General features: G+C 35.3%; 1 protein-coding gene across 2 annotated transcripts in view; it reads left to right on the forward strand.

Annotated features, from left to right (window-relative positions):
- The window catches only part of MAGI2 (membrane associated guanylate kinase, WW and PDZ domain containing 2), a 1,467,795-nt gene that overhangs the window by 1,096,461 nt on the left and 355,355 nt on the right, over positions 1-15,979 (forward strand). For both annotated transcript variants that reach the window (XM_015134089.3, XM_015134090.3), the window contains exon 7: positions 8,258-8,315. In XM_015134089.3, the coding sequence (XP_014989575.2) occupies positions 8,258-8,315 (58 nt within the window). The remainder of the gene's footprint in view (positions 1-8,257; positions 8,316-15,979) is intronic.

Genomic DNA, 15,979 nt, shown 5'->3' on the forward strand with positions numbered 1-15,979 from the left:
AAATATAAAGACAAAGACCTACTAGGTTCATCATGTTTTGACCTTGTAATGCCACTTGTAAACTTAAACCAAAGATGACTCTTGCTTAGTCTTTACCAGACAACATCCTTTATAGTGCCATGCTTTTCTGCCACCACTTCTTGTCACCATCTCAAATACATAGATATTATATTTAAGTTAGTGTTGCAAAAGTTCACAGCTTTTCTCCAGATAGTAAAGAGCCCCTGAATCCCCAAAATACTATTGAGTGCATACTTTTTCATACATCAATAGCCGCCAAGAAAATTGTATCCATTTTCTACTAAGTTGGTAAGATATATTAAGGAATAAATTTATTTGAAATTTTTTCTGCACTCACACCTTTCATCAACAACCAGCCCATAAAATCATGGTCAGTATTTTAATTTTTATTATAATATGGTGTAATTAAGTATTCAGGTCGATTCCACTTGATATGAATTAAATATCATCACTGTAGAATACAGCTCGGCTAGTTTTTCTATCCACTGTAAACCAGTAAATCTCCTATACCCAGAGTTCATAAATAAAGACTTCATAGCCTACATTTCCATGATATTGACTGGGTTTGTGCTCCCACGTAGGCAATATCTGAGAAAGATGAAAGAGAGTGGAATATAAAGGAGCAACATTTTCTATGTTCAGTTTTAGGGTTTTTTTAGTTTGTTCTTTGGTTTTGGTTTAGTTGTTTATTTTCCTGACTGAATGGAATAAAGATTTCTGGTAAAAAGGAGCAAACTGAAACCTTGATACACGGAAAAAGGTCTGAAAGGTTACACCTCCAGCTTTACCTGTACATAAGGTGATGGGACTGTGGTTAGCTTTCATTAATGTATGGATTTAGCTTTAAAAAAAAATACATTTAGGATTTACTTTTATATTATCAAATGCATTTTTGAATAAAGGAAAAAAGAGACAAAGATATAATACCTTTTGTCGGCAAAAAGTCGTCTATTGTATATTTTATCCTTGCACAATGGTCTTTCTCTTCCTCCTTTTTCTTGTTAATTCTAAAAAAAATTTTCATATTTTAAACTCACTTATAGTAAGGATTCCTCAAACTCCTAAAGACCAACTAGGAGGAAAAGCCTTATAACTTTTACAAGAAAATTTAGTTATATTCTCCAGTTTGTATACTAAGTATACAGCAAAAATCTAAAATATTAGAGGAAAAGGTTTTGTGATAATTAGCTATTACCATATAATACACTACACATTACTTAACCTATGGAAATTTTTTATGTTCATTATTTTCTTTTGTACAATCATCACCTCTAAAACAAGAACCACAAATTTTGTTTTTTTTAAAAAGGCTAGTCAATATAAAATAATACAGGGTTGAAGGATATAGTTTCTGTTTTTTGGTTTCTGCCTCTCTCTCTAATATCTGAGTACGTTGCATGATTCCTAAACTGGGCTGCCTTTCTGGAATAGGAGGCCCATTCTGGTCTTCCCACCAGAACAGACCTCCATACAACCTTACATGAAGTTATATAACCAAATGCTTGTTGTGGCCCGTACAAGACACTGCCTCCCAAGAAGGGAACAGTGCCTGACTCTAGATTTAGCATTCCTGTTACTGAATCTGTGACTTCTAGGACCCAGGATGCAGCTGCATTTAAACATGAATGTTGTATTTACCCAGTTTTTCTAGGGAGCAGAAAGACAGACAACAGAAAAATAAATAAATAAAAGGTAAGACAGCAAAATTAAAAGTCATTCTCTTGAATATAGCTATTGAAAGACATCACAAGGCTGAGGATGGTGGTGCACCCCTGTAATCCCAGCACTTTGGGAGACCAAGGCAGATGGATCACCTGAGATCAGAGTTGGAGACCAGCCTTGTCAACATGGTGCAACCCCATCTCTACTAAAAATACAAAAAAATTAGCAAGGTGTAGTGGTGCACGCTTGTGATCCCAGCTACTCAGGAGGCTGAGCCACAAGAATTACTTGAACCCAGCAGGTGAAGTTTGCAGTGAGCCAAGATTGTGCCACTGTCCTCCAGCCTGGGTGACAGAGCGAGACTCTGTCTCAAAAAAAAAAAAAAAAGACAATACAAAAGAAGAATACAAGTGCAAAAATCCTACATTCTCATTTTATTTAAATTTCAGTTCTATCAAAATGAACCCAGTGTTCTAGGTGTCTGATTTCACATTAATAAAGTGTGAACATGAGACCAAAACCTGGCAAGACACAATGAAAAAAGAAAGCTTACAGGCCAATATCCCTGATCAACATAGATGCAAAAATCCTCAACAAAATACTAGCAAACCAACTTCAAGTTCTCAAAAGCAATTGCAACAAAAACAAAAATTGAGAAGTGGGAGCCAGTTAAACTAAAGAGCTTCTGCACAGCAGAAGAAACTATCAACGGAGTTAAAAGATCTACAGAATGGGAGAAAATATTTGCAAACTATTTATCTGACAAAAATCTAATATCCAAAATTCTTAAGAAACTTAATTGAACAAGCAAAAAACAAATAACTTTATTTAAAAATGGGCAAAAGACACGAACAGACTTCCCACAAAAGAAGACATACAAGCAGCTAACAAACATATAAAGATATTCCATATCACTAATCATCAGAGAAACACAACTCAAACCACAAAAGAATACCATCCTATACTAGTCAGAATGGCTATTAATAAAAAGTCAGAAAACAACAGATGTTGGTGAAGCTGCAGAGAAAGGGGAACACTTATATGGAAAGCAGTTTGACACTTTCTCAAAGAACTTAAAATAGAATTACTAGTTGAGCAAGTAATCCTGCTACAGGGTATACACCCAAAAGAAAACAAATCATTTTGCTAAAAGACACATGCACTCACATATTTTTGCTGTAGCACTTTTTACAATAGCAGAGACATGGAATCAACCTAGGTGCCCAAAATGGTGGATTGGATAAAGAAAATGTGGTACATATGCACCATGGAATACTATACAGCCATACAAAATAACAAAATCATGTCCTTTGCAGCAACATGGATGCAGCTAGAGGCCATTATCCTAAGCAATTTAATGCAAGAAGAGAAAATCAAATATTGCATGTTCTCACTTATAAGTGGGAGCTAAACATTGGATACTCATGAACATAAAGATGGCAACAATAGACACTTGAGGCTACTAGAAGGTGAAGGGAAGGAGGGGAAAACTGTTATGTATTACTATGCTCAGTAGCTGGGTGATGGGATCATTCATACCCCAAACCTCAGCATCATGAAATATACCCAGATAAGACACCTGCACATGTACCCCACTGAAACTAAACTAAAAGTTGTAAAGGTTTTTAAAATAAAGTGTGAGTAGAAGTCCTCTAATCAATGGTAAGAGTAAGTGACCTAGATTTTTCCATGTTTTCATTTTGAAGTTATTTTAAACCTCTAAAAAATTACAAAAATAGTACAAAGTGGCTCCACATAACTCCCACTTAGCTGCCACTAACATTTACATCTTTCATAAGTACAGTCATTGAGCCCAGGAAATTAATATACATATAAACTATTAACTAATCTTCAAATCTTATGTGAATTTTTCCAGTTGCTCCACTAATGTCCTTCTTCTGGTTCAAGATCCAATTCATTATCCCACAACAAATTTAGTTATCACATCTCCATATTCTCCTTCACTCTGTGATAATATCCCAGTCTGTTTTTCTCTTTCATGACCTCGGCCCTCTCTAAGAGTACTTGTCAGTTACTTTATTGAATGTCCCTCCACTTGAGTATGTCATATGTTTCTCATGATCAAAATGGCATTCCTGGCCAGGCACAGTGGTGCGCACTGTGGTTCCAACTACTCAGAAGGCTGAGGGGAGAGGATTGCTTGAGCCCAGTAGTTTGAATTCAGCTTGGGCAACAGAGTGGAACCCCGACTGTTTAAAAATACACACACATAAGGTTATTTATTTTTGACAAGTATACTACAGAGGTAAAGCTGTGCCCTTCTCAGTGCACAGTATCAGAATGTGGATATCTTCTTACTGAGCTAGCATAAAGGGGTCTCTGTTTTCTGTAATGAAAGTGTACCTGACTAAAAATTAAGTAAATAAATGAAATAGTGGATAAGCTTTCTGATGTGCTGCTGAATCCGGTTTGCCAGTATTTTATTGAGGATTTTTGCATCGATGTTCTTCAGGGATATTGTTCTAAAATTCTCTTTTTTTGTTGTGTCTCTGCCAGGCTTTGGTATCAGGATGATGTTGGCCTCATAAAATGAGTTAGGGAGGATTCCCTCTTTTTCTATTGATTGGAATAGTTTCAGAAGGAGTGGTACCAGCTCCTCCTTGTACCTCTGGTAGAATTCAGCTGTGAATCCATCTGGTCCTGGACTTTTTTTGGTTGGTAGGCTATTAATTATTGCCTCAATTTCAGAGCCTGCTATTGGTGTATTCAGGGATTCAACTTCTTCCTGGTTTAGTCTTGGAAGAGTGTAAGTGTCCAGGAAATTATCCATTTCTTCTAGATTTTCTAGTTTATTTGCGTAGAGGTGTTTATAGTATTCTCTGATGGTAGTTTGTATTTCTGTGGGGTCGGTGGTGATATCCCCTTTATCATTTTTTATTGCATCTATTTGATTCTTCTCTCTTTTCATCTTTATTAGTCTTGCTAGCGGTCTGTCAATTGGGAAGCACAATTAAATTTAAAAAATATAGCAGGCTGACTATGCCAGAATCCAGGCAAAGCTAGGTGCATGTTTAATCATTTGGTTTTTTCCAGTTTTAGAAGCTGATATGATTGACTACAAATTAATCTAGACTTTTACAGGGTAGGAATATTTAATCACTGAATTTGCTCCATGGTTCCATGGCCCGAAGAAAATCTCAATTAAAACAGTTCTTAATGCAGCATTAACCTTGCTGATCTCAAGTGTTTATTTTTTCCTGTTGCATAGTGTATGTTATTCTTTCATCAGTGTGACCTTAATCATCCACAGATTTGTCAGGTATTGTTGAATACAGTATTCTAAATAACCTAGGACCCAAAAGCTCCAAGCTACATGCTTGCCTGATTGGGCAAATAGTACAATGTTGGAAATTCTTTTTCTCATCTTTTAGTTTAATTTAAAGAAGCAGCAGTTGTTTTGTTTTTGTTAAAACTAATCCAAGTCCAAATAACTTAATTTTCACAGTGAAAGATAATTCTTAACTTTTTAATTTTTCATCATCTAGATGTGTACTCTTCAGTGTATACCGTTAAGAAGTTTATTTTATGACTTGTCTTTTTACAAGTGAAGAAAAATTTGTGAAAATTGTGGTTTTTCATTAGCATGCTAGCTTAAATCTTTGTTTTTGAAGCAAAATGTCGTTAAAAGAATACACACAAACACACATGTGCCAACACATACACACAGCTACACATTCATATATGCACATACATACAAGTACCTTTTTTAACATTAGTTGTATATTTTTACGTCCATTCTGACATAAATGAAGCAATGCATGTATCTGTTACTGGTTTCTTGTAAGATTCGGCCAACAATTCCTTGAAAATATTTAAAATGAAACAAATGATGCTCTTTGTAACAGAAAGTTAGAACTAGTGTATAATTTTGCCTCAAAGTGTGAGTCTAGGACCTCTAACAGTTCTTAAAATGCAAATGTTTATAACATATAATTTTGTTTCAGCATGAAATAATAGTTTACTTTGGAAATATGAAACAACCAAGTGAATAGACAAAACATATTGATATCTTATGAAAAATAAAGCAGATTCTCCCTAAATTCTGATGAGGACTGCGTGATGACAAGTGGGAAAGTATAATAAATAATAAATCGTACCCAGGAAATCTGGCATTGTAAATCTGACAAAGATAAAGAATCAATGAACTCTGCCCTTCTGGGATACATTGCTTAGAACTAGTAATTTACTCAGATTAAAATGAAAGAGTCATTTACTTTATAAAAAGATAATTGTACAAATTTTACCATGAAATGCTTCCATATGGCATTGGCATTAAGAAGTAGGACTGTATTCATAAGTTAACTACGTTAGGCTTTTACTCTTTATGTTTATTGAACATGATTGTTTTATATATTATTGCATTCGTAAGATGATGTTAAACCTATTATAAATACATATCCATGTATTGAACCATATTAATAAATAACAAATATCCATAACATTAATTGTTGTCCTCTGTATAGTCTTTTACTTTTGGATAAGCTGCTTATAAAAAAAAAAAAAGGTTTTGGATGAACTGTTTATAAAAGGCGCTCAATAGATACTTGTCAAATGAATTCCTTCTTACTAGATGAATTTGCCAGTAGCTTGGGGGATTTGGTGAAAACCATCTGGATAGTTATTCTCCTTAATCTAAATTAAGTGGTGTTTATGCCTTGTTAAACAGAGTTTCTGAATTGGTATTTAAATTGGGTAAGCTTGCTGGAACCAGAGTACAGGGTTTTCAAGTCCTGAGTTGCTGGCATGATAAAATGAGTTAGTACCTAGAAAATCCATTAGTAGTCAAACCACAAACAATACTCAGTAAAGGTTTACTCTTATTATCCTTCTGAAAGAAAGATTTCTTAAGGTACTCTCAAATTTGATGTTGTAAGTTTAAGTTATCCTTCTTCGTATGAATCATATCTTTGGCTGCAGAAATACTCATATGTTCGATTATAAACTGCTTTCCCCAACTCTACTTAGAGTGTTATGAAAGAGAAAGCATTTGCTCTGTGTTAACTTTCTAAAATTGCAAAACTTCTAAACTCTAAAATGTATATGTTTCTAAAAGTTTTGGGTGCGGAATTGTGGATCTGTGTTTAATTTGATGGTACAGAGAAACAAAATCACTCATACACTCTCAGTGAGATTATAAATTAGTACTTTTTCATGAGTTAGGAAGGTGGAAATCTGGTCATATATGTCAAAAACAATAAAAGGATGCATGCCCTTTGATCCAAAATTTCACATCTAGGAATTTGTCAATACTATATTATAGAAACATGATAAAAGATTTACATTTTAGTAGGTCCAATACAGATGACACGTGACAGGTAAAAACTGGAAAGCCCCAAATGTTCAATAATAGAAAAATGATAGAATTACACAGCTTCTAGCCATGCAGCAGACTACTACTGTTGCCACCTTAAAAATGATATTGTGCAGTAACACACATTCACATTGAATGACATCGTTGATATTCTGTTAAGTAGGAATGTCAGGCAGTAAAAGTAATATGCACTTTATGATATAATTTATTTTAAAAGTATTTGCACATATATGCATAGAAAATTATTTGAAGGATATTCACCAAAATATTAATGGTGGTTATTTCTGGGTGGCAGGATTGCAGGTAACTTCAGTTTTCTTTTCATAACTGTGCTTTGTCTACAGTGATATGTATTATTACTATAATAATAAAACCCTTAAACTTCACTGAAATACATTTAAACTTATCAATGTATCTTAGTTTCAAATTATATTTATATAAAAATATCTATCAAGAAAAATACAGTTTTCTTCATATTTGTAGGAGTTAATAATTATAAAACCTTGGTGTATTTGGAAAATAATATTAGGAAGCAAAGCCTAGTTTTCAGACAGCATGTTTTTGCCTGTAATAGGATTTATAGTATTGTTGATATTTTTTAATGTGTGTATGTGTGAATTAGCCATGGAGAATTGAAAACATGAACTATATTATCAAGGAAACCATGTTCACAATTTTAGACCTTATTTTTAAAATAAGCCCAAAGAGTGTATTGGCAGCATTCAAATTCTGACCCACGTGGAGTAACAGCAAGCATACCATCTCAAATAGTGGGGTATCAATTGAGAATTTATAATGTCTTTGTTTCAGTCATCAGAAACAATTTGCCATCCTCAGAAATATATTTTGAAAGATGTGGTCTTTGTCCTGAAATGCTCCTTTAGCAATACAAATAAATAAGAGAACCATATGCACTTGCAGGAAAGCGATTTGCCTTCTATATTGCACTAAATGGTGATAACATGATGACATGCCATCCTACTATTTGGCATGAGACGAATGGCTAGACCCAGCAGTGTATCTGCAGAGAAGAGAGCTCTGGGTTTTAACTGCCAATTTTCAAGTCAGTGCTGCTTATAGTTTCTATAATATGGTCTGAAATTTGTTGCTGACTCTGAATGCTTTGTTCCACTTTGGTAGACCATTTCTGCAATCCATGAACAATTAAATTATATTACTTTTTATTAGAAATTGTGTTATCTGTTCTTTATTTACTGAAAGAAATAACTCTTTATTTTTCAGAGCTTCCATATGGCTGGGAAAAAATCGATGATCCCATTTATGGCACTTATTATGTTGAGTAAGTCTCTAAGTGTGATATTAACTTGTTATTAATATGTTGTGAAATTGTGTTAGTATTTTATTTATTGAGCATGGGTAGCTAACAGCCCCTTCATTTCCCTTTCATCTCACTTTGAAGTATCCAGCAAGACTAGCAGCACTAGCTAGCTGCTTCTTTCCTCTCCAGCTGGCTAATTTGTCATTCCTTTCCTTTGACTCAACGATTCTAAAACACCAATTGAAAAAGTGTGTTTCACACTGTCCTCTAAATGAGTGATAATTAAAGATATCAAAGTAAATGCCTTTCATTTTGCAATCAAAATGTTGGGAGCTGACTGGTTGTGCAAACGAGATGTTCTATTAAAACAGATTTTGAAGTCAATTAAATGAATCAGCCATATTTTTTAGTTGAAAAATAAAATAAGATTTAGATTTTTTTTCTTTTCTAGGACCTCATTCCAAATCAACAGTATTCTTTCAGTACATTGGATTTTTATGTTACCTATTGGAGGTTACATTGCAATAATTTGTTGTAGTATGAATGATCCCCCCATGCATCCTTTTATTCAGAACAAAGAAACTGTTCAGGTTTAATTACATACACATATGTTTCTTGGAAAATTAAGTAATATTCATAATTTTTAAAAGTTAAATATGTGATTTATGTTTCTAGAACTCTCTCTCCCAATAGACGATTGTTTTTCATTCTTGTCTATTGTTTAATGTTCCTAAAGTTATTTGGGTGAATAACAAAGCCTATATATTCCTTATGGGAAACACTACCCAAGAAATCCAAAGGTTGAAAAACAAGACTTTCACATTGTTCCTCAAGATCTTACTTTGTTTTTTCCAACCACATTCTGTTTAATAATTACAGATGGTCAAGGGTTACAGTTTGGCTTTAGTGCTAAATTGTTTTTGTAACAATATTCAAAAACCATTACTGAGCTTTTATTAGGTGTCAAGCCCTTCTTGGCACTGGAGGTGTACAGATAAGTGAAATGTGTGTGCTCTCTGCCCTTGAGGATCTCCCTCAGGAGCACTTGTCTTAACTACTTTCACCCATCATTTTCCTTTGGAAAAGCCCCAGTTTTGGCTCCACAGTCATTTCCAGATTCACAGTGAAGGTGAATTCAGTTCATTTTCCATATGCAGTCTTCTAGCATAGTATCTAATGTATGGTGTCACACGGACACTGAACAGATACAAAAAAGTAAGATTAAGTACATAGAGGTATCTCTAACTGCAAAAATAAAGGGACATCATTTATAAATAGTTATAAGGCCTCTGTGTCCCACTAGATTGCTGATGAATTAAAGTACCCATATGTTTTAAATAACATAGTTATAGTCCATAAATAAATATAACACTAAATGTTTCACACAAATGCTAGCTTGTCTTAATTCACTGAATCAAACTGTGCTGTGTCTAAGCCTATTACATCAGATATTCAAGGAAATTCCATGTAAGGAAAGAGAATTGAGTGTGAGGCATATCAGATCTTATCTTTAGTATATTTCCTCACAGAATCATTGAAAAAGAACCATTCCTTAGTCCATATGTTGGCAAAATCCATAAAAACCCAGATAGCAAATATTTGGGGTGGAGGATGATACGGCCTCTGTTACAGCTACTTAGCTCTGCTGTTGTAGCTTGAAAGCAACCACCGGCAACATCAGCTATGTTCCACCAAAACTTTATTTACAGAAACAGGCAGTTGGTCATATATTGCCTGCAGGTCATAGTTTGCTGGCTCCTACCCTATTTTAATTCTTCAGATTGTTTTTTCATATCTTCAGCTCCTGTCAAGCTAACTTCCAGTGCAGGAAAAGGTTTAACTAAAACCTTTCTTCTCTGTCCTAATCATCTAACAGAGAGGCAAGACAACCCTATGTCAGAAAGCTATGCTTCACTCCTTCTTGACCATTGAGATGTGTGTTCTGCAAGTGAAGATATGCTGCTGGTAGATCCTTTGTAATTAATTATGAAATTGGACACTGGCTGTAACCCTAAATGAAAATCTTTCTTGTTATCTTTATACTTCAGATGTTTTGTGTGTGTGTGTTTGCCTACATTATACTTCTCTCTACATTTCTCCACTTCATTTTCCATGTAACACAGCCATAGTCAGAGAATTATATAGAATTTAGTCAGTTATGTCTTCTATAATTAGATCAGGCTGACATGTTTTAATAGTTTTAGATTTTAAGTGATTGGGAGGTTGTATATACAGGTCACAGTGGGTCAAAATAGTTTAATTTCCTTCCCGTTACACTCAGTTCTATTATTTGTCATGGTCTTGTCCCCATTGTATGATTTTATAGAGTTGACCAGTGTCAGTAATTAGGTGTGTGGGTGTAGCAGGCCACGCAGAAAACTGAGACAAATAAACAGATAATTCAAACTTAAAGACAATGTTAAGTAGAATATTATCCCAATATCTATTGGAAACATCCTTTTGAAAAACTTCATAAACATAATTAAGATACCTGTTATTGTATATGATGTATACATTACTTGAAATGGGGAATATCTTCCATCATCCCAAAAAAACTTTTGAAATATTTTAATTGGAATACACTTATTTACATGGTTTGTTTTAATTCTGTATCTCATCTCTATTACGCTATTATTTACACAAGGTATATATTGGTTCTGAATTAGTAGCCTTGTTTATGGTAACTATAAGAATATATAAGTAAACATAGAGGTTATTCATCACTTTCAGTATGTAGAGTGTTTTTGTTGGAAGAAGAAAGTCACCTAATTTCTTACCATAAAAGATTGGTAAATGTCTAAAGTTGCTATCTCAACATTTCCATTTCAACTGTCTAGATTAAGATTCCATTCATAATTATGGTGATAGCCTTAATATCTTAAGGAATTATATTTTAATTGGTAATATTAATATTTAGTTCATATAACAAAGCAATATCTTTTTTGTTAATATATAGTCAAGAAAATGTTGATTTACTGATACTATTAATGATAATGAGCAATGGATTATCTGTACAGCTATCAATTTTATGTTTAATTACACACCCATTCATACAATTGGAGGTACTCTTTACAAAATATGAAAAAGATTCCACCTTCCAACCCAGTAGCAAAAAAGCTTACATGTATGGGCACAAGAGGTCCAGTTTAGCAGTTAGCACTTCTCTTCGGATAGACCAACAACTGGGAATAGAAGTTGCAGGTTGGGCACTGATTGAAATCAATGTAATGTCTCTAGCACAGTTGCATAAACACACATTTTCCTCTCAGCCACAGACAAGCAAATAGGAATTCCAGCAATCAATAGCAGAAGATAATTTACACAGCTAGAAAAGGAGAAACCTGGACTGAGCAGGCTTTGACCACTATAACTGACTTTACCCCACTATGCCACTGTTCTGTCCCCTGAAAATTCAATTCTAAGATTGTAGGTTTAATATATTCAAGAACTAGAAAAATCATCATCATGTTATGGAAATTGTTAACCTTTATTGAGTGCTTAGTATGTGCCATTAACTGGTCTCAGTGCTTAACAGTTTCTATCACATTTGTAATTCTCTCTATAGTGATAATGAGCTAAATTGTCTTAAGTTTACAGATGAGGAAACCCTGGCTAAAGAAGTTAAGTAACTTACCTAGAACCACACATTATTGAGATGAGGGGCTGAAATTTGGACCCAGGTAGTTTGACTGCGGAGCCCAGACTCCAAACTCTTAACCAAAATGCCTGCTATAAATTTAGCATTTATAACCCATAATGGTCTGAACAAGCCTTTGGGACCCATCCCTGGAGAAGAATGAGGGATTCCTCAAGAACGTCTCCTCCCTGGCCTCCCTGTAGTACTGTTCTACAGCAGGATGCCCGACAATGCGAGGTCATGCTGCATCCAGAGCCTCAGGAGACAGGCTGCTGACCCAGGCATTCTGAGCCACAAGCTCCATTACCCACCACTTCGGAGTAGCCCTGGACAACATGGCCACCGAGAGCAAGACGTGAAAGAAAGGGAATCTTTATTGTTTGGACCTTAACATAAAAATGTTGGCCCTCATTTGGATTAGTAGAGGCAACACACAGCTATTTTAGAGAACAATGGGCCCTACTCAACATCTTTTTAAATTTTATCTGCTGTCTGTGCAAACTGACTATGTAGCAGCAGAAAGAACTTAGCCCAATTTTTCCTGACAGACACCAAATCCGTGATGGTGCAGCACTTAGCACTATGTATTAAGAAGTCCTAAAATTGCTAGCTAGGAATGTAACTGTCACTGTTCATAAAGATAGGAAAATTTTTAATAACAATGTGCAAAATGGAGAGCTGAACAGCTGTGACTTTTGTACAAATGTGGTTCTCTCTCCTCTTTTGTGAAATTATGTCTGCTGGGTACATTTTGGTTTTAATGGCAGCTACACAATTTGCTTAACTAGCTGCTGGTCCAGAAGACACGATTTGCTGGGACAACTTTCATGCAAAACTGCCTTCTCTGGCAGAGACAGAGAAGCAAACCATATAACTGTAGTTAAAATGATAGTGGAGACTGGCAGATGTGATTTTCATGTAAAGGTTTTACAAGTTTTTCATGTGATGTCACACATCTGCTACTATAAAACACTATTTGTATGCAATTCCAGAAAGTATGAAAAATACTGCATAATATCTTCAATGTAACATTTAATGTAAGTGGAAAAATTGCATTCATTTCATGGTTAGTGGTTGGTATCCATCATGATGTAGCAAGCTGGGAAGTGGTTAGAGAAAACTTGAACTCAATATATTATCTTAATAATGCTTCATGCCTTTGAGTAGCTTTCTAAATTTTCTAGGAGAAATGTTCCTAACTTTAAAGTTTATGAAAAGTCAGTAAACATATGAAACATTTTCAGTTAGAAATAAACATAAAAGAATACCCTTTTAAAATCTCACTAAGGAAAGCTCTAAATCTTATAAACAGCATTTGGACATATCAATTAGTATCTCTGAGTGGCCAAAAGTATGGGCTGCAGAGTTGCACAGTGTGCTAACCCTGTAGCTCCCCAGCTGTGAGATCTTGGGTAGGCAGGTTATAGACAAGAAGGAGGAGGGAGGAGGAGGAGGAAAAAGATGAGAAAGAAATGAGGAAGGGGAGGGGAGGGGAGGAACGCTTATTGTGCACTTAGTACATGCCAACTGTTATTCCAAGTGATTTACATGTACTAGCTGATTTAATCTTCCCAGAAACTCTAGAAAGTCTATATTATTATCCCTATTCTATAGGTAAGGAAACTGAGCTATAGATATTTTTATAAGTACTATATGATAGAGCCAGAATTTGAACCTAAGCAGTCTTATTCCAGAGTTGGTATTTAGCACTTAACATAGATATGTTCAGTAAGTGTTCAATAAATGTTAGAATATTTTAATCTTGTATATACCAATAATATGTAGAAAGCCTCTCCTTTTGGCATTACTTACTTTTCCAGTACTTTCGTAATTACAGTAGACTTCAAAAAGTGAACAATTCTAAGAGAAACTTTGATTTGGAAAGAAACATATAATCCCATGGCCAGAGTGTGCTACAATGAATAAAAACAGTGTTTCTTCAGAATTATTAACAGTTCCATAGCTCCAGAAACTGGCTTCCAAAGGGGTTGAGTCTTCAGTCATTCATAAGGAGGTTATATTGTCACAATTATCTAGAATATGTATCATCTTATATGGCTGGGAATTTCTTATAATAATAGTAGAAATACTAATGTGTAAGGCATTATTTTAACTTTTTATTTTAACTTTTATTTTAATGTGCTTTTACATCCATCATCCCAGATGACAGTCACAACATGTACAAAAGAGAAGATCAAATCTCAAAGGAGTTAACTGAGTTTTCTAAGGAAATATGACTGATAAGGTCAAAGCAATGCTGATGCCATTTAGAAAAAAAAAAAAGCCTCTCGATAGAGTAGCTATATTTTCATGTTAATAAGTTGGTTCCATTTTTATACTTTACAACATATTTTCCTCTATTAAGCAAGCATGAATCAGTAAACTCCACTTTATAGTTGAACAAAAGGAACAAGGATGTCAAAACAAATAGTGAGTGTCCTACCTCTAACTGAACTAGAGCCAGCTTTTTTATTAATTAACTTATTTGACCTTAACTTACAACTGGTTTAACGTTTTACGTCTTTCTAGCTGACCCAGGCTGATTTCATAATTTGGGGCATCATTTCTTCCAGCCTGGATAAAACCAGTCATCAGGCCTCAAGAGACATGAGTCCCTAAGATACCAGCAGTAAGTTAGGGGGCCTCCTAGCTCCACACACATGCTGTTTATACTACGTTAACTTTTCTGATAGTTCATAGTTGATAATTCCCACTTACCTCCCCCACCCTCTGTACTGCTCACTCATAAAAACTTCAACTGACTCTTACTTTCCTAATGTTTCTTTCAACTACCAGTCAGTTAAAAGGCTTATGGCTTCCCTTTACTTTTCATGACAGAGTCCCTCAAACTTACTTACTTACTTATTAATTGAGACTCCAGGCTGGAGTGCAGTGGTGCAATCTCGGCTCACTTCAACCTCCGCCTCCCAGGTTCTAAGCGATTCTCCTGTCTCAGCCTCCCAAGTAGCTGGGATTACAGGTGTGCGCTACCACACCTCAGTAGAGGTGGGGTTTCACCATGTTGGCCAGGCTGGTCTCAAACTCCTGACCTCAAGTGATCCGCCCGCTGCAGCCTCCCACAGTGCCGGGATTATAGACATGAGCCACCGCACCCAGCCCCCTCAAATGTTTTTATACCACAATCCTTTCACATGAAAAGAAGTCTCCTGTCCAGTCTCTCTTCTCACCACTACCATCCAGGCAAGATCTGGAGGTGCTTCATCTCCCTATTCCTGAAGTTAGAGGTCATTTTTCCTGCTGTGAGACACTTCACCATTGCTGGCTCATTCTAACAGGATGGACATTTGCTCTCTATCCTAGTCACACTCCCCCACCCCTAAATGTCTTTCCCACTGAACATGAAAGGATGAAAACTTGACTCTGTAATTAAATACACGTTTATTAGCGACTCTTACATCTTATCAACAACCTTACTTAACAAATCTTCTGGTTTCACATAGAGGATGTTTTAGGCGCCCAGAAGTTTAAATTGGTTTAATCGCAGATGGACTTTTACAAATAACAATGAATTATTCACCTTGATGTCAGTTATGATAAATAACTGTTAAATAAAACAAGGTAAACTAAATGCCTTTTTGTTTTTTTTTTTTTTTGAGACAAAGTCTCGCTCTGTCTCCCAGGCTGGAGTGCAGTGGCTGGATCTCCGCCTCCCGGGTTCACGCCATTCTCCTGCCTCAGCCTCCCGAGTAGCTGCGACTACAGGCGCCCACCACCTCGCCCGGCTGGTTTTTTTTTTTTTTTTTTTTTTTTTTTTTGTTTTTTTTTTTTTTTGTATTTTTAGTAGAGACGGGGTTTCACCATGTTAGTCAGGATGGTCTCGATCTCCTGACCTCGTGATCCGCCCATCTCGGCCTCCCAAAGTGCTGGGATTACAGGCTTGAGCAAAATAAATGCCGTTTTTTACAAACAATTTTTATAACTCTAAAACATTTTCTTTGTCCTAAAGCCAATAATAAAAAGCAAAGGAACTATTCCTCTCACCAACATTTATTTGAGAATATATTTGTAAATAAAGATAGCTGCAACA

The sequence above is a fragment of the Macaca mulatta genome, chromosome 3, assembly GCF_049350105.2.
Source record: "Macaca mulatta isolate MMU2019108-1 chromosome 3, T2T-MMU8v2.0, whole genome shotgun sequence".
NCBI lineage: Eukaryota > Metazoa > Chordata > Mammalia > Primates > Cercopithecidae > Macaca > Macaca mulatta.